Here is a 24,885-nt window from a genome sequence, read left to right as displayed (position 1 = left end):
TTCCTGACTTTGTCCCACTTCTGGCGGTAGAGTGGTCCTGTAGAGAGAGGGTGGGGGAGACAGCCTGGACCATTCACAAACTAGACCCCCAGCCTGGTGATGTTCACTGGTTATTCATTCCTCTCCTTGTTCCACAAGAAAACTTAAAAAAAAAAAAAAAAATGTCTATTAAGATAAAAACAGGTGATGAAATCAGAGTAAAGGGGGGGAAAAGATGAACGTAATGTTGGTACACAGAATGCAAGCAGTACGGTCTTGTGTGCATTTTTGAGAGACGAGCCTAGAAAATTTCAACATATGAGAAATCAGGAAGCTAATGAAGGTTCCTTAGGATTATGTCAAAAGGACTCAGGAGTGAACCTGAATAGGTTCTCATGGGCCAAAGATGAGAAATTACATTCCTCCCAATAGGGGGTACACAAATCTGGCTCTAAGCTTAACCAGCAGCCAACAAAGATGGAAATACAATCTGTTACATAATTTACAAGGTCCTTAAGATAAAAATAAACCAGCTGCTGAGGAAAAACACAAGTATTCCTGGTCTCGACAGGAATTCCTCCCTTGGATCAGTTTCTGAAGACTCTACACTTGGCTGTTATTTTTAAAGCAATGAGGGGGGGGAAAAAGGACAAATCTCAACTTTATCACTATCTCTTAATCCTTGTTTCAAAACATACTCTTCCATAACTAAAAGTTATTTAGAGAGCTGTCTAGAAATTTTGTAGAACTGTTTCCAAAAAACAAACACAAAAACTGTCCCAGGTCAACTTGTACATGTGACTCCCCTGCAGCCCTCAACCTGCAAATAAGAGCATTGCTATTTCTTACCAGAAAGTCACTGGCCAAAATGCTGCCTGCCCCAACCCTGGCACCACAATGCACATGCACGTTGGCACACGAAGGCACACACATGCAACACACACCTTGTTTTAAATGTTTCGTTCTCACAGCCTCAGAGGTCCACTTTCAAGCAGGCTTGAATTTACAGATTGAGTCTTTGAATGCTTTTCTGATGGGCTACTTTGAATACAAATGTTGCCAGATGGTACAGGACAATTAAGAGTCGTTACGGGAGATCACAGTCCTCTATCCATCTTACCATTTATTGACTCAAAGATGCCAATACAGTTTTTCAGTTCAAATTCACGTTCCCTGCTAGACTGATGACAGGATTCTCTTGGCTCCCCTGCTCAGACAAAATATGGTACCCAGATCTGAGGGAAACTCTAAGCCACTCTGCCTTCCACACATCTGTGTGTATATGATGTATACGTATGAGCAAACATGTTTATGTCTACATAGTCTTTGCCTTTGCTATACTAATGCTTGTTATAAGATTTCCATCAGTAGATGTTGTATGAGACAAGATACCCTATATGTGGTACTTCCCTATAAGCACTAAGTGCTTTCCAGACATCAATTCAGTTTATCTTCATAATTCTCCTACAATGTGTATGTACTTTTACATTATCTCCATTTTGCAGATAAGAAAACTGAGTCACAGAGCAGTAGAGCAACTTACCCAAGGACTCAGCAGGAAGTGGCAGGGCCAGGATTAGACCTTACGTCTAGCTTCAGCGTTCACATGCTCTCAATCACCAAGCTATTTTACCTTTCTGTACATTGGAACTCATAGCATTTAATATCTGCTGTGGACCCACCCATAAAATTTAAAGTCTCTAGCTACACGAGCTGCTTAGAAAAACAAAACTGGGCTGTTATGTAAAAACCGTGTAGTCTTGAGTTTGAATTCTAAGTGTCAATGTAAACTCATGATGTATTTAATCACAATCAAGAACAAAAATAAAAAATCTACACATACATCTTAGCTCTTTCTACTGAAATGGCCTAGAAATGATGAGCACACCTCGTACCAGAGTTTGTTTTCTGAAAACTTTTTCCCCCAATAAAAAGGACCAGGACTTCGTGGATAGACACAGAATGCGAGCCCAGATCATACAGTCGTACAAGGAATCGAGAAAGCTATGAGAGACTCCTGGGATGGTATCAGAACGACTCAGGACACACTGAATAGGCGCCTACTGGCCAAAGAGGAGACATTATATTCTTCCTAGTGGAGGTACAAAATAGCACCTATAAGGTAGTTTTGAAAAACAAGAAAGAAAGAAAAAATGATGTGATTTCCATGAAGTCTTTAGCTCTGACTGTGAACTTATAGGCCACAGAGAGGGCAGAAGAACATGACAATAGCACAGAAAAGCCAGCAGCAAAATTCAGACCTCAGGAAACACTATGGGACACGGAGTCATTTAACCAGACCTCATCAGTAAGAAAATATCTCAAGACAGAGAGAAAAGCTGGGGAGGGGAAGATCTAGAGGGCAGACCAACAGACAGAGAAATCCAGAAGCACTGTGGGTGAGAATCCCATATTCAACCCTCCACAGTCCGGATATCCTGGCTTCCTTTCTGTGTGTGGTCTGGTCAAGGCAATGAAAACGAGAGGTGCTTCAATTCCATGCTCTACTAACAACTTGCCCAGCTCTCCTTGGACATTTGTGCGTCACTCACCGCTCCTCCATGAGTTCCCGGATAGAGGCTACCGTGGGGCCAGATCCCAGGTGAGTATAATATGGACCTTCATCTTTCTCCACTATTTGTTCTGCAGAAACACAGAGTAAACATTATTTGGAGGCATCAACTCAACAACATTAATTTAGCAAGTCAAACCACCAACAGGAAAACTAATGGGCACATTCCAAAGCAGGAAATTTGAGTGGCTTATAAATATGTGAAAATGTGTTCAACTCCATTAGGAATCATTAATACAAATTAAAATCACAGTGAAACACCATAACACACAGGGCATATTGGCAAAAACTGAAGAATCTGGTAAAATCAAGTGTCGTCAAGATTGTGATGTAACCACCCTGCAATTCAGTTTACTACTCTGTGTGTTTAGACTGGGGTAGGCAAGCCACTCTACTACAAGGGATATACACAAAAGAATAAAAAATAATGACTCCAACAGATACTTGGATGCCAATTTCACAGCAGCATTATTCACAAGAGCCAAAAGGTGAAAACAACACAAAAGTCCATCGATAGATGGACAAAATTCGGGGTATCTACACAATGGAATATTACCCAACCAGAAAAAGGAATGAAGTTCTGATACATGCCACACCATGGATGAGCCTGGAAAGCATTACGGTGAAATAAGCCAGACACAAAAGGACAACTATTGCATAATTCCATTTAGATTAGATATCCAGAATAGGCAAGTTCATAGAGGTAAAAATTAGATTAGAGGTCACCAGGGGCTGGGAGGGGTGGAGAAGGAGGACTTATTGCCTCCTGGGTACCGAGTTTCTGTTTAGGGGGATGAAACAGTTTTGGAAACAGGTAGTGGTGACGGTTGTACAATATTGTGAGTGTAGTTAATGCCACTAAAACGTACACTTAAAAACAGTGTACAAAAATGGCAAATTTTATGTTACGTATATTTTACCACAATTTAAAAAAAAGGAATGAAGGACTGACACATGCTACAATGTAGATAAACCTCAAAAACATTATGCTCAGTGAAAGAAGCATCACATACTGTATGATCCCATGCATATGAAACCTCCAGAATGGGTGAAGCCACAGAAATAGAAAGCAGATTGACAGCTGCCGGAGGCTGGGAGGAGGGAAAGAATGTGTGAGTAACTGCTGAGTGAGTACGGGGTTCGGTTTTGGGGTGACGAACGTGTTTTGGAACTAGACAGAGGTGGTGGTTGTCCACTGTAACTATACTAAATGCCACGCAACTGCTTACTTTAAAATAGTTCATTTTATATGACGCTCACTACAATTATTTTTAAAAAGAACAAATTATCGCTGCACACAACATGGATGAATTTTAAATGAATTTTTCTCAGTGAAAGAAACACGACCCAAATGACTATGTAATAGTAGCTGTGGAAAGCAGTTTTGACTGGCTACTACAAGGCTAAAAACAAAAAGAACTTTCCACAAATACTGTGCTATAGTTGGTAAGTTTGTTTTATGTCTAAAGAAAATACAACAACTAAATGCAATGTGGTATCCCACATTGGTCCTTGAATAGGAAAAGGACATCAGTGGAAACACTGACAAAATTCAAAGTCTGCAGTTAATAGTATTGTACCAACACGAATGTCTTATTTTTAAATGCACCGCGATCATGTAAGATGTTCACATTAGGGGCAGCTGGATAAAGGGTATACAGGAACTCTCTGTACCAATTCTGCAACTCTTCTATAAATGTAAAATTATCTCAAAATTAAAAGCTTTCAAAAAATAAAAAAACTAGGCAGCGCACCCCACTTTACTGATTCTGTCCTAGAAGAAATCTTACTTACATGCATCAAAACACAGGTACAAAGATTTTCAGAGCAACACTGTTTGCAACAGTCAAAACTGGAAACCTATAATCCAGCAACAGTGAATAAATACAATGTAGCACAGGCGTGCAATGGGTTCTATCTAGCACTGAGAATCCACAACCTTCCACAACATGGTTGAATACCACAACATCACGGCAAGTGAAAGACACATACCAAAGAACAAAAGCAGTAAGATTACATTTAAATAATATACAAAAACAGCCTCAACTAAACTATACTATTTAAAGGCCCACACAGAGGTGGTAAAATTACCAGGTTGAAATATGAGCTTGCAGACATTCAACGGTTTTTTATCTACAGACAATGGTGATTTTATATGGTTGTATAAAGAAACACAAGAAAATCATTGTCACAAGTTGAGAGAGTTGTTGCCTCGGGAGGGTGGAAGAGGAATGTGAACAGGGCAGGTGTACAGGGATCAAGGTTGTGGTTACACGGTATTCACTTTATACATTTTCATTGAGTTGTATATGAATGTTCTGCATACTTTCCACTATCTATCATTCATGATTTTTTTAATGCAAAAAAAAAAAAAAAAAACCTGTCACACCTATTTTATGCAGAACATTATGCTCAACTTTATGGGGGATTCAAGACGGGATAATAGGTGATGGCTGCCTTTCAAGAGTTTATGATCTACTTGGATAGATAAGATCCACACAGAAGAAGCTACCTAATGGCATTTCAAATTAATGGGGAAAGATGAATTTTTCAGTGCATGATACTGACACAATTGGGGAAAAACTCTGATCCACACTTAATACCTTACCCCAAAATACATTCCAAATAGTTGGAAGATTTAATTTTTTTAAAAAAATATTTATTTACATTTGAGAAAGACAGTACATGAGTGGGGGAGGGGCAGAGAGGTTGGAGACAGAATCTGAAGCAGGCGCCAGGCTCTGAGCTGTCAGCCTAGAGCCTGATGTGGGGCCGAACCCACAAGCAGCGAGATCGTGACCAGAGCTGAAGTCGGATGCTCAACTGACTGAGCCACCCAGGCGCCCCTAGTTGGAGGATTTAAATACAAAAAAAATTTAGACGATGTAAGTTCTGAAAGGAAAACAATGGGAGGTTTTTTTTTTTTTTTGTAAGTTTTTATTTGAGAGAGAGAGAGAGAGAGAGAGAGAGAGAGAACAAGCGGGGGAGGGGCAGAGAGAAGGAGAGCCAGAATTCCAAGCAGGCTCTGCGCCATCAGCGAAAAGCCCGACGTGGGGCTCAAACTCACGAACCCGTGAGATCATAACCTGAGCCAAGGTCAAGAGTCAGATGCCCAAGTGACTGTGCCACCCAGGCACCCCAATGGGAGAGTCTTTAAAAATAATCATGGAAATGGGAAGTCTTCTCAAAGTATAACAAGAAATTCTAAAGCTCCCCGCCCAAACCCTGATAAATTTAACTTAAAAAAAATTATAATAATAACTAACAAAAGTCAAGCTGAAAGACAAACAACACACTGAGGAGAAATATCTGGAATTCATACCAGATAAAAGGCTAATTTCCTTAATATATCAAGAGCACCTGTAGCTGAATAAGGTCAGTAATTCAAGAAAAAAATTTAAAAAGGATAAAAAGGGAAATGCAAATGGCTCAAACACATGTAAAGCTACAATAAGATACCAGTTTTACCCTTCAGATGAGTTACCATCAATGTCTTGTGCTGATGAGGGTATAGGAAAACAGGCAGTTATGGAGAGTAATTCAGCAAAATATTAAAATAACAACTGCACATGAATCCATTTGACTCAGCAATTCCAAAGAATCTCAAGTCTTCTAAGAATTTGTTTCTGGAAATTTGGATATGTACACAATTATACGTATATTCATATATATGAATATATTCATATGTATATTCATATATATGAATATATATATACGAATACTCACTGCATCTTTTGTAATGACAAAATCTGTGCAATGACAAAATGTTCCTCATGATACATTATGTATTCTAAACATATTATGGCATATCCATATAATGAACTACTGAGCACTATCAAAAGAAACCAGGCAGCTCCAGATTTACTGACAAAAAATGACCTCCAAGATATTTTAGGTGGGAAAAAAGAAAGCAAATTTCAATATTGCATGTATAACATACCATAGTTAGTATATACAGTCACACATACGTTAGCATATACACACCACATGCAAGTAAAAACAGTGTTTGGGTTACTACCCACACTAAGTATAAGAGCAAGTCTGTGAAAATGAGTTCAGGTGTGTTCCTGTCTTTAAAAACAAAGCGTGTGGAAGGCTTTCCGGCGATTATGAAGCTGGGGAGATCCTGGCCAGACTGAGGACGTCAGATCTCATTGAACCTTTCCCTGAAGCCCCTCAATAAAACGGTTTGATTCCCTCCCTCCCGCCCCCACAAAAAAGGTTTGCAATGGTGTGTGCAGTCCCTGCGGATGAACTGATGGGACACGCCTACCTCTTGTGGCTGCCACTCGTGGAGTCTCTTCATCCCCTTCATGTCCTGGGTCAGGCTCTTGTCTAAATTATCCTACCCAATCCCACCGGTTAATACACCCAAAACAAAAGTCTGACCACACCACTTCCCACTGATGACTTGGCGTGAGACAAAAGAAAGAACCCAAATTCCAGAGCAGCGTCCACAAGGCCCCTCTGGAGCCGCCCGTGCACAGCGCTACAGCCTGCAGCGTTCCTGGCACACAACTGCGCCGCCCCTCCGTGTCTTTAACGTGCTTTCTCACTGACAACGGTGCCTTCCTTTATTTCTCTCTTTGGAAGAACTCTCCTCTTAAGGTCTAAATGCCACCTCTTCTGTGAAACTCCAGTGCACTTCTCAGGTCCGCTTTCCCTCTGGATTCCCAGAACACCTTGCATACAACGGAAATATCCAGGCATGTATCACAGCACATTTTTATCATTAGCATGGCACAGCAGAACGGACATGGATTTTGCAGACAGGCCTGGGCAAATGTGACGAGTTACCTTCCCGGCCTCTAATACTCATGCCTTCAACTACACAGAGGGCTCCGTGCAGTATTTGGCGCATAATATGAACTCAATAGGCAGCTGCTGTCCAGACTCTGCCAAACAAATTGTGCGACCGTGGCCAAATGACACAACCCTTATGAGCCTTAAAAGCAGTTAAAATAATGTTCCTACATTACGGAGTTGTTAAAGATTAGATGAGATGTAGTCACCTAGTACTGTTCTCAACCGATCAATGCTTAAATGTTTCATGAATGAATGAATATTTTCAAGTAAAGGATTAAAAATGACTTGCTCCAAATATACACTATTTTGAACCATAAAACAGAGAGCCTTACAGAAGGGAACATATGGAGTGTGGGGGTGGGGGGATACCAGGGGAGGGGAGGGAAAGAAAATGTAAGAATGTGGGTGCTGGAGGTAGTGGTCTGAAAGCTCTTTATAGGCACTAGGAGACTACATGGTATATAAAAAGTAGAACATAAGAATTTGCCAGAACTTCTGGGCCCTATTCCAGTTTCTATTATCTGGAAAAAAGTCAAAGTAATGGACTGACTGCAGGATCTTCTACTGGAACTAGAACATAATGTAGCTTTTAGGGACTACCTTCTGCCCCAAATCAGAAAAGCTCAAAACTTACACAGTTAAAGGCAGAGAAAGATTTTCAAGGAGAAGATGTAAACTAAGTCTTGGCAACTCCACCCTAGCAGCTATGAAAAAAGATAAAGATCCAAAACCGAGCCAACCTAGAAACTGGATGGTCGGTCAGGTTTCTCTGGGAAGGCCCTTAGAACACCAAGGGCAGACATAGCTCCAAGTACTAAACAAAAAGCAAAATTATTCTTTCCCTTTTAGAGGTTCATAAGGCAGCCCAAGGAGCCCTTCGGAAGCATTTTCTTTTAATTATATCCTTTTTCCTGTTTTACATATATAAAAAACACATAAGATATATGTACAGGTAGACTTTAAATTATAGAGACAAACAGATCCCTTTCCTGGATTATACGTCTATATCAGGGAGAAGATATTCTATGGAAAAAAACTAAACTTAAAATTAAGTATGCTTAGCTATAAAACTAGTATACATTTACAAACTTAATTATCCTTACATGTTTATATATCCATAAGGCTATATACCTCATTATATATATTTACATAAATATGAGAAAATACATCTCGTTATATACACATATAGATAAATAGATAAATCTCTATATATCTTCTGTGTAGCAATGGGCTTATCCTCAGTTATGGTGGTGGGCAAGTGACAATACTTTGTCAGGTTGGGGGAATGTTCTGCAGAATGCAGTATATACTGTGAATCAGTGACCAATATGTGCTTCTGTTTTTTCATGACAAAATAAGATTTATTAACCTTTTGGTTGTGTTTAATGCTATAACCTTAAATTTAATACGTGAGTTTACCCTATTTTAGTTATAACCTATGTATGGTCTTCTGTCATTTTGTTTTCCGTGCTTGTATCCTTGGTTTTTTTCTTTCCTATCTTTTGTTATAGGTTTTGTATTTTCTATTACTCCCCACCCCATACCCCTGGTAATTTGGAAAAATCTACAGTATGTCTTTAGTGATGCTAAATGTGCTTTTGCAGAGAAAGAAGTTAGCACGCTTACAATTTTTCCCATCTCCTCCTTCATTTCATCTCCTGCTTTTTGTTGGTGTCCTTGTGAACATATTTCTTCCTCTCTATTATAAAAGAGATATTTAATATAAAATAATTTAAAGTATAAGTAAGTATATCACCTTCATTTTAGGAAAGAATTATCACACTTCTTTAAATTTAGACGTCACATTTGAATACATTTAGTGTTCACTACCCGCCCCTTCATAACACAGAACTTCCCCAATCTGTTACTCATCAGACTCATCTCTAGAAAATGTGAGTTCTTGCATATTCGGAAATGTTTCAATGAAGCTTTTATGCGTGAATGGCAACTTAACTGGGTATAGAATTCCTGGGTCAAACATTTATCTTAATATTCCGAGAACTGCAATGCGCATATCCAACAAAAAATGATGTCCAGCATAAATAAAGAACCCCCAACAATCAATAAGAAAAAGAGAAACACAACAGAGAAACAGGCAAATGGCTTGAACAGGTATGAACAGGTATGAAAAGGTGCTTCAACTCATTAGTCATCAGGGAAATGCACATTAAAGCCACAACGAGATACACCTACCACAATGGCAGGAAGACTTAATACTGTTTGCTGGTGAGGATGTGGAGCACCAGAGGTAGGAGTTTACACTGTCACAACCACTTTGGAAAATGAATAGTACCAACTAGAGCCGAACATACACAATTTCAGTGTCATTAGGTATATACCCAACAGAAATATGTAAATGTATACGTGTATGTTCTGAGAGACATACAGAAGAATATCTTATATCGGCATGATTCATAATAACTCCCAAATTGGAAACAATCCGAATGATCATCAGTGGCCAAATGGATAACTGTAGCCTATTCATAAAACTGAGTAGTATGCAGCAATGAGCATGAACAGATCATAGGTACCTCTACACACACATACATAAACCTCATAAGCACGGCACTGAACAAAAAAGTCGTAACATAAAGGAATACATGCACACGTATTTATGGTAGATACCTATGAAATTCAAGAACAGGCAAACTGATCAATGTGGTTTTAAAAGTTAGAAAAGTAGTTACCACCTTAGGACAGGGGTTGGCAAAGTTTTTATGTTAAGGGCCAGATAGCAAACATTTAAGGCTCTGCGGGGCATGTAGTCTCTGTGGTAAGAGCTCATCTTTGCTGATGGAGTGAAAAGGCAGCCGTAGATAATACATAAACAAATGAGCGTGGCTATGTTCCATTAAAGCTTACGGACACTGAAATTCGGGCTTCGTATAATTTGTCAGTCATGAAATATTCTTCTTTTGATATATTTTTTAGGCCATTTAAAACCATAAACATCATTTTTAGCTCACAGAGAAGAGCCAGATATGGTCTGCAGACCTAGTGTGCTTTCAAGAGTCGGATGCAGGTGACTGGGTGTGGGGCTGCTGAGGGGCTGGAAAAACTCTGTTTCTTGACCTAGATGTGGTTACACAAGTACGTGCCTTTCATAGCACTGAGTTGTACACTTAAGGTTTATGTACCTTCCTATATGTGTTTCAATCAAAGAATGTTTTTTAAAAGTATTTAAGTTAAAAAAAACTGAACATGTGTGACTAACTTAATTTTTCAGTTAATTTATTGGTAGACTATTCTTCATTCTTGAAATTCAGGAAGTTCCTCAGGATCGTTATTTGTTGATTTTTATTCATTTTCTTTCATTTCAGAAAAGTTTTCTATTCTTTACTCTTGCCTTTGATCAGTTTGTTCTAGGCTCTTCACCAGTGATTGCCAGTATTTCTGACAGAATGAATCTGTGTATAGAATCCCTCCCCCTGCCTCTCGTCCGTACCCCTTATCTCCCCACTCTACGGTCATTCCTGTTTTCTTTTCCTGTTTTGGAGTGACCTCCAAGTCCCTCTTCCTCACTGATTTGCCCTTCCTGTAACTCTGATTCCGCTTTTTCCAGCCTCTAGTGCAGCTGTGCGGGCTTTATGCAACAGCACACTTCTGGAATTTAATCCATACATCTTGTGGCTTCTTTGTAACTCTATTCTAGCACCTCACCTTTCACCTCCTGTTTCAGAGCGAACATCTTTTTCAACTTCCTTGACAGTATATATCAGTTCTTCAAGTTTCTGTTTTTTCTAATGTAAGTTTTCATTCTAAATGTTAGAATAATCCCTCCCCTTTTCCCATAGAATCTGAATGGGTTGCGTGTTGGTTGCTTATTAATTCACCTTTCCGTGGAAAAAGTTCATCTCCAGGGTTTCTCCCCTTCGGCACTATAGTTTGGACTAGATAGCCCTGTGTTGTAATGCCCTGCATATCACTGTAGAATATTCAGCAGCATCCCTGGCTTCTACCCACTAGATGCCAGTAGCACCACACCGGCTGTGACAGCAGAAACTGTCCGTGCATTGCCAAATGTCCCCTGGGGAGAAGAGGGGCAAAACAGCCCCTCGTTGAAAGCCACTGGTCTACTCGTTTGTCCCAAAAGACAATGAGTAGAATCTCCTTATTGGACACTGCTCAAATTCTTCCTTACACTTTAAGCTAGAGAACTGGATGCTGTAGAGGTTTCAATTATTAGTTCAAAAGTTCAACAGCCTGAAGGGGGGATGGGAAGAATTGGGGCTGGCTGTGGACTGTCGCAACTGGGAAATTTCATCTCTAGGCACTCGGTTGTTGGGACCAACGCCTCTAAATATACACCTATTTTGTGTGTTGAGGGCTGGGTCATGCTCTGTCTTGATGCTAGGATTTTGGTTCTTTTCCTCATATGGGAGTAAGCTGGTCACTCTGATAAGACATCAAGTTAAAATAAAGCCCCACAGATTGCAGGATTTTTGTTTGGTGGTTCAGCAAATATTTCTCTGTGCACAATGGCCTTTGTTTGGTGCTGCTGGCCCTCGGCTACAAAGCTGGCTCCTAGGATATGGCTTCCAGTCTCTCTGGCCAACTGTCCTCACCCCATACCTCATCCCCATCAGAAGCTGGAATAGGCAGGGAAAAGGGGCTGGTTTGCATCCCCCACTTTCCAGAATGTCTTCTAGATGGATGGTTTCCAGCCCATCTCTCCAAGCTTCAGGGTCCCTCTGAGACTCCTCCAGTGTTTCTCCCAACAGTGGGGGTCATATACATCATATCATCCTTTATTTTAATTCAACTGATCTATCTATCTTTCTTTCTTTCTTTCTTTCTTTCTAGCATTTATTTATTGTTGAGAGACAGAGAGGGACATAGCATGAGGGGGGAGGGGCAGAGAGAGAGGGAGACACAGAATCTGATGCAGGCTCCAGGCTCTGAGCTGTCAGCACAGAACCCGATGCAGGGCTTTGAACCCACAAACCACGAGATCATGACCTGAGTCGAAGTCGGATGCTTAACTGACTGAACCACCCAGGAGCCCCCTTAAATTCAACTGATCTTAAGCTAGCAGACAGCCCCTGGAATTCATGGTTTAAGATTGGGGCTATTTCCAAACTTCAGTTGACGAATTTTCTCTTCTGTTTTTGTCGTTCCTTTCACCAGGTTTCAGGAAAAGGTTATTTTGCTACCTTGCTTTAAGTCATTAATTCTCCTTTTAGTCTCCAACACCGTAGTAGGGTCTTCCTCCTCTACAGAGGTAGAGCAGGGAAACAGCTCAACTCTCCTTAAAGAGAAATCTGTTTTAGGTCTCATTTTGAGCAGTTGGAGCAGAAAGAAGTGAATTTTTTCCCTAAAATACATGGTAGGAGCTCAGGAGAGAAAAATCCAATTTTTGAGAAAATATTGGTTATGTGGCTCCAGGTGCTTTTCTCTGCCCTATGCACTTAATTTTACACTCATTAAGATAGAAAAATATGCTCTGTTCCACTTGTGTACTAGGCTAGGGAAAAAATGAAATGTATTCTTTCTGCTATCTGCAAGAGATACTAAACACAAGAAACTACTCATGACTGCCTAACAGAAAGAAGGATCCTTAATTTCTAAATGAACCTCCCATCTTCCTGGGTCAAGGCATTTCTTCTCTTTATGCCATTGATAGAGACGATAACTGGTATAATTAATGCATAGGTGTCAAGATCACACAAAAGGTTTATGTACTGGTCTTCTTTTTCCAAACAATCCTATATAAATGCCTCAGTTTCCTGTATCAATTTCAGTGTACTTCAAGCTGACCAGATTAAGCTTATAGAACTAATTAGATTCTATTTCCATGACAGTCAATAACCAACTGCTAGCTCATTGCTTCCTGGCTGCCATAAATCCACACAGTGGGCAGGCAGATGGTTGGGCCCTACCCTGGATTAGGTGTGCTAGATGAATTTTTTGTTTTGTTTTGTTTTGTTTTTAAACTAAAATCACAGGTCAGGCTGCCTGTAGGCAGCATGCCAGGCCTGCTGGTTATAGACACGAATACCTTTATAACATGGATACACTCACTGATGACAAAGATTAAAGGGAAGGAGATCGTGCCTAAACCCATCTGACATCTTTGTAGAGTTTAAATATGGAAGTAGAATAAGGTTGACTAGTTAACCAAAAAATATGAAGAGCACTTACCACAGTGCTCAGCACTAGTCTGAATGTTTTAGAAATACAACATTCAGTCCCTGATCCTAAGGAACCTGGGATTTAACTGATGAGACTAGTGCACATATAATAACACATCATGGGGGCCCCTGGGTAGCTCAGTCGGTTGAGTGTCCGACTTCGGCCTAGGTCATGATCCTGCGTTTTGTGGGTTTGAGCCCCGTGTCAGGCTCTGTGCTGACAGCTCGGAGCCTGCTTCAGATTCTCTGTCTCCCTCTCTCTCTGCCCCTCCCCTGCTTGCACTCTGTCTCCCAAAAATAAATAAATATTTAAAAAGAAAACACATATCATGGAAGACAAAGAAGAATTCAGCATTAAATCCTGAGTTCTTAGCCCTCCCAACCTCCCAAACTATATGCTGGTCCTTTAAGCTTCCCTTTCCTCAATTTCCTCCCACCTCTCTTTCACATCTCCTTCACAGTCTCCTATTTGAGACCCTCTAAACGCTAGTATCCTCCCTTCGCACGCCTCTTCTCAATCTATACATTTAACCTGGTGAAATGATCATAATTGAAACTTCAACTGCCATCAGTTTGCTCTAGAACCTCCAACTCACAGACCCACATGGATGCACACCTTCAGACCCCATAGACATCTCAAAGGCTGGATGTCCAAACGTGCTTCCTTCCCAGTATTTTGATTCTTGGTGAATGGCACCACCATCTACTCAGCAACTTCAGGAATCACCTGTGGCTGTTTTTTCTTCCTTACTCTTTTTTTGTTTTGTTTTAAACAGGTACTATTTCTTTTTTTAATGTTTGTTTATTTTGAGAGAGAAGGAGAGCATGAGCAGGGGAGGGGCAGAGAGAGAGGGAGAGACAGAATTCCCAAGCAGGCTCCATGTTATCAACCCATGGCCTGATGCGGGGCTCGTACCCACAAACTGTGTGATTACGACCTGAGCTGAAACCAAGAGTTGGACACTCAACTGACTGAGCAACCCAGGAGCCCCTCTTCCTTACTTACAGCCAACCATTAGTTCTTTTTCCTAATCTTACTCTTATCCACCCACTCCTCTCCTCCCTCCTACTCAATGTCATTCTCTGAGTTCAGGCACTGATTATTTCTTGCCTGAACCACACCTGAGCTTGCAAACTGGTTTCTCTACTTTTGGTATCGTCTCTTCTTCCCCTGAACTCCCCCTCTCTGGCCACTCCCAATCTTTCATCCAATATACCAACTACTTGTATTTCCCCATGTCTTCTCATCTCTACATCTTCATGTGGTTTTTCATGTATTTTTCATCTCCATAATCTTCCTGTCCCTTTGCCTGGAACACTCTACCTTCTTCCTATTAATCCATTAAACTTCCACTTATCCTTTAAAACTCAGATCAAACATCACCTCCTCTAGGAACTTCTGATACTCACCTACCCAAAGTCATATTCTCCACCTTTATGCTGGGATCCAAATATTCCGCTGTCTAAAAAAATACTTAAAACACATAAAATTCCTCTTTATCTCCAACTGAGTGGGGGGGGGGGGGAGAGGGAGATACTTTCTCATAAAAACTATAGGAAATAGACTTTCCATTACTGCAAACAGAGGTAAGTCTCTGTGTCCCCCATTCAGAACTATGGTCTGTATTGAAGCACCCAGTGGACACTGCTACCAACCACATTTTCTGGACAACACTCCCCCCTCACCCAGACTCTCACCATGCTCTAGGCAAAAGGAGAGGTTTTTTCTTGTATTGGCCTTTGGCTACTCCTTTAGGGCAGGATGATCAACTGGATAAAAATACAGCATTTCTGTGAAGGCGACTCCTACCATCTAACTTCTAATCTGCTTCTCCTACAGTTTGATGTCTCTAGCTGTCTGTGGGATGCTCCTCAGAGAAATCAGGACAAGGTTCAAAAGTTAACACAAGGGGCGCCTGGGTGGCTCAGTCGGTTAAGCATCCGACTTCGGCTCAGGTCATGATCTCATGGCTCGTGAGTTCGAGCCCCGCGTCGGGCTCTGTGCTGACAGCTCAGAGCCTGGAGCCTGTTTCAGATTCTGTGTCTCCCTCTCTCTCTCTGACCCTCCCCCGTTCATCCTCTGTCTCTCTCTGTCTCAAAAGTAAATAAACGTTAAAAAAAATTTTTTTTTTAAAGTTAACACAAACCAGTTTCCTTAACCATGAAATGATGAGCAGGTGATCTCCAAGGATGCATTCCCACTAAAAAGTCACCTGAACTCATTCCCTGTCCTAAACTGGCTCTTGTGAATTTCCCCATTTCTAGGGATAGATAAAATACATAGAGCCTAGTTATTGCAGCTCACTAGCTTGTGACAGTGGTATTACAGGATGGTTAAGGGGATCTCAAATGTGTGTCTCAAGATATTAGAAATGTATCAATACTCTCTTCCTCCAATAATTCAATAGAGAACTTCAACTTGTGCTAAGATTCCCCAAACCTTTACATACCACACTACCTTCTGGAGGAAGGCATTTCCTTTCACATATTCTAAATTTATTTCTTTGAAGCTTCAAGGGGTGCCTTTAATTCTAGTATTTCAAGATTTGGAGAATAAGTCCATACGAAGGCCATCCATACCTTCAGAAACTCATAGTCTGTATACAAGGGAAAAACAGTGCTCTTGGTGTTTGGGTTTTTGGTTATCCAGTAAAGCCTATATTGGCCAAAACTTCCGATTTGGCATGCATCACCACATTGAATATTAAGTTTCTTTTGCTATGCTATAAAACCTTTCTATGCTTTTATAAAGTTGTTTGTTATTAGTGCATAATGGCATCTCCAAACTTCACCGTCACTTCCATGGAAAATTCTTCCTTATACTGACCTGCTCTGCACCTACCTACCACAGTTGAGGGGATGAGTTTCTGGAATATGAGATGGTTCCCATCTGATATCAATCCCAGAGTGAAGAGCCTTTATTCCTAACCCTTGTCCTGAGCCCGAGTTCACAGAGACAAATTCTGCCATACTGGTTGATGGAAGCAACAGTCCAGAAATGGGGTCTCCAGATACTTCTGGAAAACAGGATGGCTTTCCCTAGCATGAACCCCCAGCACCTAGAAACTGTTTCTAAGTGAATCCCTTCTTCTTTGCCCCTCTTCACACCTAATACCGCTATTTTACTTAGGACTCATTTCTCAATTAAACAATTTAAGAGTCCAACTGCCTAGGTTCAAATCTCACTTTTACCATGTGCTAGATGTGGACCTGGGTAAACTGCTGAGTCTGAGTTTGTTTCCTTCGTCATTAAGATGGAACTACTGACAGTACCCCCTTCATATAGATACTATTAGGATGAAATGACTAACTGTAAAGTACCTGGCACGGTGCCTGGAATAGAGCAAGTGTTTCATAAATATTATTATTACTATTACCATTACTACTACTACTATTATTATTATTATTATCATTATTATTCTCAATAGCTTCCTAACCAGTTTTCTGCCACAGGCTATTACCCTTCACCAATCTATCTTCCAAGCTACTTCCAGGATACACTGTCAAAACATTTCTTGATTATAAAATGCATATTTTATTATAGAAAGCTCAGAAAACATATAAGGGAAAAGTCAGCCACTGTCTGACCACAGAGACAACCACTAGTGATGTATTTCCTTCCATTCTTTTCCTTTTTCCTTTTTTTTCTTCAAATGTTTTTATTTGAGAGAGAGTGCGCACGCGTGTGCGCATGAACACAGTGAGTAGGGGAGGGTCAGAGAGAGAGGGAGACACAGAATCCAAAGCAGGCTCCAGGCTCCGAGCTGTCAGTGCAGAGCCCAACGCGGGGCTCAAACCCATGAACCATGAGATCATGACCTGAGCTGAAGTCGGTCGCTTGACTAAGCCACCCAGGTGCCCTCCACCTTTTTTTTTTTTTTTTTTTTTTTTTACGTAGGTGAGATGATCATTTATGTACCGTTTAGGTGTGTACGTTGTTTCCAACTAAGCATTACCCCATAATTTAACATTTAACACCACGAGGTAGGTTTGGTTCTAATTCTCTGTTTAGGATGAGATGCAGATAAAACACGAACCAGAACAATAAATGACTGGTGGTAGGTCTCTCCACTCCCCTTATCTCTCACCCACTGCCCCGCCTTCCGGGCTGAGAGGCAACAGCTGCTGGCATTGCTACTGCCTGGTGTCTGTGATGCTGACACTCTCCTCCCTGCTCCTCTGCTCTCCAGCTTCAAGCTGAGACTTGTCCTCTCTGACGGAATGTGGAGCCCTGAGGGTTCGGGTCCACCCCTGTGCTACCGGCCTGCCGGCTTGCCTGCCAGCCTGCTCTGTTGCCCCGAACACGGTGCTCACACACGCCTGCGACTTCAGTGGCCACCGTCTCCCCTCTCCCCATCGGTGTTCACTACATGTTTCAAAACCCAGCCTGGAACAAGAGTTTCCAAAAGAAAACATGACCTCCCTAACAACAACCAAGCCCGGGGTTTCGGAGCGCTCTTGGCTCTTACCGTTTAGCCACATCCATTATGACTGCACAGGCACTGGGCCAACAGCTGTTGAATGGGTGACTGAATATCTTATTGTTTCTGTTGTCTCTTCAAGCAGACCACAGAGTCCTTCAGAGAGGAACCATGTCTCCTAATTTTTATCCTTAACGGTAGTTAGTACAGAACTAGTAATCAACAAATGACTGATGAATAAAGTAATAGCCAATACTTTTCTTCCTTTGTAATACGTATATTTTTACTTCTTTCTCTTGCCTTACTGCACTCAACAGGCTCGGTGACAGCTAACACACTTATAGTGTTTACAATGTGCCAGACACAATTCTAAGTGCTTTATACATTTCAACTAATTTAAACCTTCCAACAGCCCTGGTGAGGGGATACTATTATCTTTTTATTTTGTGCACGAGGAAGTGATGGAGTTAGAATTCAAATTTTTTTTTTTAATTTTTTTTTTAATGTTTATTTATTTTTGAGACAGAGAGAGACAGAGCATGAACGGGGGAGGGTCAGAGAGAAAGCGAGACACAGAATCTGAAACAGGCTCCAGGCTCTGAGCTGTCAGCACAGAGCCCGACGCGGGGCTCGAACTCACGGACTGTGAGATCATGACCTGAGCCGAAGTCGGACGCTTAACCGACTGAGCCACCCAGGCGCCCCAGAATTCAAATTTAAAAAACTAGTTTGATCAAGGGCACCTGGGTGGCTCACTCGGTTAGGCATCTGACCAGCTCAGGTCATGATCTCATGGTCAGTGAGTTCAAGTCCCACATCGGGTGAGCTCCAGCCCTGCTTCAGGTGAGCCCCACTTCTCTCTCTCCCCCTCCCTGCCCCTCGTAGGGTTCTCTCTCTCTCTCTCCTTCTCTCTCTCTGCCCTTTGTTCACTTGCACCCTCTCTCAAAAAAGCAAACCAAAAAAAACCCCCCCAAAAACTAGTTCGATCAAATATCATATCCATATAATCGAATTCAACAAAATATTTCTTTTTAAAATATTTTTTTAATTTATTTTTGAGAGAGAGAGAGAGAGAGGGAGAGAGCGAGCACCCAAAGAAGCTGGGGAGGGGCAAAGAGAGAGAGGGGAAACACAGAATCCAAATCAGGCTCAGAGCCTGACGTGAGGCTTGAACGCACTAACCATGAGATCATGACGTGAGCCAAAGTCAGACACTTAACCAACTGAGCCACCTAGACGCCCCAACAATATACACATATACATATATTAACAATTAATATATATATATTTTTTAATGTTTATTTTTGAGAGAGAGAGAGAGAGAGAACACGCGAGCAAGCGTGAGTGGGGGAGGGGCAGAGAGCGAGGGAGACACAGAATCTGAAGCAGGCTCCAGGCTCTGAGCTGTCAGCACAGAGCCCAACGCGGGGCTCGAACTCGGGAACAGCGAGGTCATGATGTAGGCCGAAGACAGACACTTAACCAACTGAGCCACCCAGGTGCCCCTTAATATGTTTAGTAAGGACCAACTATGGCCTAAGCATTATGTAAGGTTATGTCCTACTCTGCAGAGGAAGAAATACCTAACAATGTACTAAGTATCAGGCAGATGGGACAGATACACACCAAGGCAAAGAAAGAAAAGGGCAAAGGGAAGGGCCCAATTCCTATGATCAGAACAAGCCTCTCCAAAATGTTGAGAAATAAGGAGGCCCCCAAAGGCCTCTCATCATTAAGATCCAAGAATGAACAGGGTTAGCCGTCGACGGGACCACAACCCCAAAACATGTCTGTGAGCATTTGGCAGGACCCTCCACTTCTGTGCACTCTCAGACAGAAATATGGGGGCCAACTTGCCCTTGTTCCCCAAGTGATTCCTTATCTGGAGTACAGGAGTCTGGGGTAGCTGGAGTGGGCAGGACAGCCCAGCTCCTCCTTCCTGACAAGGACACAGCATCCCAACTAGTCACACAATTGACCTAATATTAATTTATTTTAATACACAGAGAACACAGACTTTTTGTAAGACTTGTTTTGTGTATCATAAAATCACAAGAATTTCAACATGCTCCTCACCAGCATCAACGTGCTTTTTGAGCAACATCTGAAACACATCTTTTACGGAACGCTTCATAAATAGCAGAGTCACAGCCTAGCATAGACCTGGGGCTTCCTGATACGTCACTGACCTCCCGAGACAGAAGCTCCCAGGAGCAGTCCTCATAGCCTTCGCTGTGTTTTCACTGGAAGGCAAGGCTCAGAAATGGACCAATTCCTCAGTGCTCTTACCCATAAGGCCTCAACCACCACCTGATGCTAACTATGTTCAAACCCACAGCTCAGAGCTCTAGGCTTTCAGCCTACCCAAACTCATCCCTCCTCCAAATATGTTTTTGGGGACCAGCACCACCAAGGTAGAGACCTGGGCTGTCCTAACCCCATACGTCCTCCTCCTGAGAGGCCCTCCACCCACCCGCTCGCTCAGGCCATTGTTATTTCTTGTTTGGCTCGTGACACCTTTCTTATAGGTTCCCCCACCAGGCAGGCTTTCCTCTCCACCACAAGCCAGAAAAGTCTTTCAGAAGCACAAAGTGACAGATTACTTGCTTTAAAACCCTCAGGAGGTCACTATTACCTATAAGATCAAGTCAGACTCCTGACCTCAGCTCATTATGCTGTGCAAGATCTGGCCCCTGGCTGCATCTCAGGCCACCTTTTGTTCCTACCCACATGTACTCCTCTCCTTTTGCTCCCCCTAGACCAAGAGCAGTCCAAACAAGCCCGACCCCCTCACAGCCACTAAGCTTAGGCCTCAACACACAAGGACCACCACCTCCTCTACGATGCCTTTGCCTCCATCTGGGCGACAAAGCACCTATGCCCACCTCCACTGACATGCCCCATCACTGTCTGTTTCTTTCAATGTCTTTTCCACTAGCGTGTGAGCTCTTTTCTGTGTCCCCAGCCCTCAAGAGAATGACTCGCACACAGTAAACGTTTGCCAAACAACAGAATGAGCCCACCAGGCTTCTCCTTTCCCTGACACCCGGGTGGACTTACCGACACAATCGCAGGTGGGGAACTCAGCCTGGGCTCTCTTTGCAGGTGTGTCCAGCAGACTCTTGGTGGGTGTGTCCAGGTACTTAAGAGGTGACTCCAGGAAGCCACTGAGGGTGGGTGTGAGTGGGTTCTCGGCCTTGGTGGGTGTGGCCTCCTGGCCTCCCTCCTCTGAATGGAAGCAGGTGGTTGAGAGCACAGTCACAGCCCCTGAAGACTCGATCTTGATTTGCTTGGGGGAACGGGTAGAAAAAGGACTCTCGGGGGCTGGGAGACATGTTGGCTGGTTCTCGGGGTCCTGAATGGGCACAGATGGGGGGCCGGGAAGCCCAAAGCTATCCCCGAATTCAGCTTCAAACTGCCGGATGAGCTCTTCCAGCTTGTCATCGGCAGGGGGAAGAGGGCCGGCGGAGCCCGGCTGCAGGGTCACCATGGGGCTAGGGGACCTCATTTCCTGAGTAGGGGGCAGCAGGCTGTCCCCGGAGGGACTAGGTGCAAATAGCGCAAGAGAAGGTTCTGGGGGCAAGGGGACAGCAGAGCCCTGTGAAGCTGGGACAGGGGCAGGTGGATGTGCCTGCGCATCCTCAGAGGCTGGGGACCTCAGCCCTTCCAGGACAATTTGCCGCAGAGGCGGGAAGAGAGGCTGTGCTTCCCGTGGCCTGGACTTCTTGATCTGAATGGGCTTCCGGATACTGGGCTTGATCCCAAGGGCGGCTTTCTCGGTTCCCACGAGACCTCCAGCTGGTGCCAGGGGCTTCTTCTTCTTCTCCTTGGGTGGTCTGTCTGGAGGCCGTGGGGCAGGTGAACTTGGTGGGGCCCACCAGCCCGGAGCAGGAGGCTCCGTGGGAGGGGGGAAGGAGCCATCATGGGCCTGGTCCAGGAAAAGAGTGCGCTTATGGTGAAGGTGCTGCTGCAGGGCGGTCTGGGCCTTCTGGTGGGTGTCGGGCTCTGCGGGTGCGGCGGGAGCCTCCCTCTGGAGCATGGGGGATGGGGACGGGGCTGGGGAGGAAGAGGGCACCTCCACCTTGACCTTGGGCTTGGTGGGCAGGGCCTCAGGCCGCTTGAATACTGACTGGATGTAATCACTGGCGCTGCCCAACAACTGCTCCAGTTCAGCCATGGGGTCAGGGCTTGGGCGGGGCATGGGCCAAGAGCTCCGTGGAGTTGCTGGTGGGGTATCAGTGCCCCAGGCTTCAGGAAACTCTGTCCTAGGAGTTGCTGGAGGGAAGGCAGGGCTATCAGGAGCAAAGGACGCGTGCTCTTCAGCGGGGACCACAGGCCACGAGGGGGCCCGGAGGTAGGACTGGGGAGATCGGAAAGGGGCAGGAGGGGACAAGGCCTCAGGGAGGGGGCAAGAAGCCTGGGAGGAGGAGTGGGAAGGCTGAGGGAGGGCAGAGGAGAGCTGTGTGAGGGCCTCAATGGCGATGGCTGTCTGCAGGCTGATGTTCTTTTCCTTGGCGATGCTCAGGGCACTCTGGGACAGGGGCAGGCCCTCTGGGGGAGGTATCTGGGGAACCTCAGAGCTGAGGAGTGGCCTGGTGCTGGGTGCTGGGAGGCCAGCCTCACCAGAAGGTAGAGTCCCTGGGAGCCTGGGCCGCTCTTCCCCTCCCTCCACGACCACAGACTTGATCTTCCCCTCCAGCCACTCGAGGTAGTCAGGGCATTCTGGGCCATCGCAGTTGCAGTTGGGCGGTTTCATGCCATGCCGAGCGAGGGCCAGGGCCGTCTGCAGTGTGTCCAGGTCTTCGCTGCCAGCAGAGCAGCCCTCGGGCCCTGACCGGGGTCCCCTGCTGTTGTTCCCAGCCTCGCGACTCATCTCACGGTTGAAGGTTTCATAAAGCCGGGTGCTAAGGGCCCCATAAGAGGACACAGCTTCGGCCACAGCCGAAAAGGCCACCAGATCGTGGGCATCTTCCAGGCGAGCAGTGTGAGCTGGGCCTGGGGCAGCGTCCCAGTCGGGCTTCTGGTCTACTCGCCAAGGACCCCCAGTCCCCAGCAGACTGGGTCCAGCGGGTTCTCTAGCACCATTGACCGGCACCCCTGAGGCGCTTAGCTGCCGTGAGTCCCCATGGTACACTGGCCCTGAGTCCATCTGACCTGGAACAGGTCCATCAACTGGGCTGAGCTCTGAGCCTGTCTGAAGAAAGAGAGAAAAAGAGGAAAAAGATGAGCCATAATATTAGAAAAGCACTGTCCTGCTTCACACCATTCAGATGCACACCTAAACCCTGCTTTTCTTGCAAACTCTGTCTCTGATACAGCTTGAACCTGAACTCATCTTCATGTCTCCTTTCCCAGCTAGCTGCACCAACAAAAATGAAAGGTAGGTCTTTAAAAGGTCCTAATCCAGAATTCTGAATGTCGCTCATATCCTTTTAGAGCCTAAGATCAATCACACTGACAAGGCTCCCCAGAAACCAAGCATTTATTAAGGAGTTTCCAAAAAGATCGTTAATTCTCAATAACCAAAGTGACACGAGGACTACACTGATTTTGGTTTTTGTCAAGAGAAAGCTAACCAAGCACACCAACTAGCAATATGCCATAAGTGTGCAGTGTGTGTGTGTACAGGGAGGGAGCAAGCAGCCTTTATGAACAAATGCAGCCTGGACAAGGGGTCAGCCACAGCTTTTCAGTGGGAAGGAACCCACAGTATTTTTTCTCTGCCTGTTACTGTCCTCACTTAAGCCCTGGCTGAGCTCTGAGAGCTGGCGACAAGATGACATTCCCACTCCCAGCCCCAGCCAGGCCCAAGGGAAACACTGATGATTGGACACTGCGTACGCTTAGCACCTCTTGTCGAGCCGGTCATGCCAGTAACAAGCAAGTTGCTATTTGGATGAAGATCCAGGCCTCTTCCCAAGCCCAAAACCATCCCTATACACCTGATACCCAGCAAAGCACACAGAAGGGGGAGGGCATAAAAAGGAAGGAGCCAGGTGGCCCAGCCCAGGAACTTAAAAGCTGATACAAAAATGTGAAATTCAGTTTGCAGAATTCATCCCTCCAGAAAGGAAAGTTCTTCCTTACAATAGAATGCCAACAAAAAAATGTAGGAGGGATGATGGTTTTGGGAAGTCCTCAGTGGATGCTACAATTAGCAGGTGAAATCTTGATGGGGCACAGGATATATACATGGTCTCAAAGTATTTCCTCCAAAATCACTGAGTTATAATAGTAAAGAGAAATCTGGCAGACATCACCTTAACCGAATGATCAAAGTTATCATCACCAATATTGCAACCAACATCATGAGATTCTTGATATGATACACTAAGAAGGTTATAACATCACTCACACACAACTCCAGCCAAAATGTACAACCTGAATCTAAGTATGAGGAAACATCAAATAAATCCAAATTGGAGGGCATTCGAGATAGCACCTGGATTGTTTTCTTCAAAAATTTCAAAGACAAGAAAGACAAACATCTCTGCAAACATCTTCAGCTTACTGAAGACACAGGATGGTGAAATGCATGCTCATGGGTTAGATCTTGGACTGGGGAAAACAGCTTAAACGTACACCATTGGGACATGTGATGCAATTTGAATATGGATGTGGATAAGATCACACTGTGTCAATCTCGGTCTTCTTGACTTGGGATTATTTTACTCTGATTATGTAAAAGGATGTCTTTGTCCTTAGGACACGGACAACACACACTGAAGTATTCAGGGTAAAGGAACAGAGTATCTCTAACAATCTCAAGTGGTTCAGAAAAGTATTATATGCATATAAAAAATATACACATATAAAGAAAATGACAAAGCGAAATGTGAACCATTTTAGTATGTGCGAGTCCCAGGTACTTTTCTTGCAGCCTTTCTATAAACACTAAAATAAAGTGTATTAAACAGTGGGTTAAAACGATACTAGTCCCCGGACTGTCAGACATGGCCATCCTGGGCTCCAAAGC

The 24,885-nt window shown here is 43.7% G+C and overlaps 1 protein-coding gene across 6 annotated transcripts in view; it reads right to left on the bottom strand.

Annotated features, from left to right (window-relative positions):
- The window catches only part of TET3 (tet methylcytosine dioxygenase 3), a 105,485-nt gene that overhangs the window by 29,215 nt on the left and 51,385 nt on the right, over nucleotides 1–24,885 (bottom strand). For all 6 annotated transcript variants that reach the window (XM_019442087.2, XM_019442106.2, XM_053890837.1 and 3 more), the window contains 2 exons: nucleotides 20,970–23,103; nucleotides 2,532–2,622 (listed from right to left, as the gene is read on the bottom strand). In XM_019442087.2, the coding sequence (XP_019297632.2) occupies nucleotides 2,532–2,622; nucleotides 20,970–23,103 (2,225 nt within the window). The remainder of the gene's footprint in view (nucleotides 1–2,531; nucleotides 2,623–20,969; nucleotides 23,104–24,885) is intronic.

Source organism: Panthera pardus, unplaced genomic scaffold (assembly GCF_024362965.1).
Source record: "Panthera pardus isolate Hobbes unplaced genomic scaffold, ASM2436296v1 HiC_scaffold_25, whole genome shotgun sequence".
Taxonomy (NCBI): Eukaryota; Metazoa; Chordata; class Mammalia; order Carnivora; family Felidae; genus Panthera; species Panthera pardus.
Note: the sequence above shows the minus strand (reverse complement) of the source record. Positions and strands in the feature narration are given on the sequence as shown.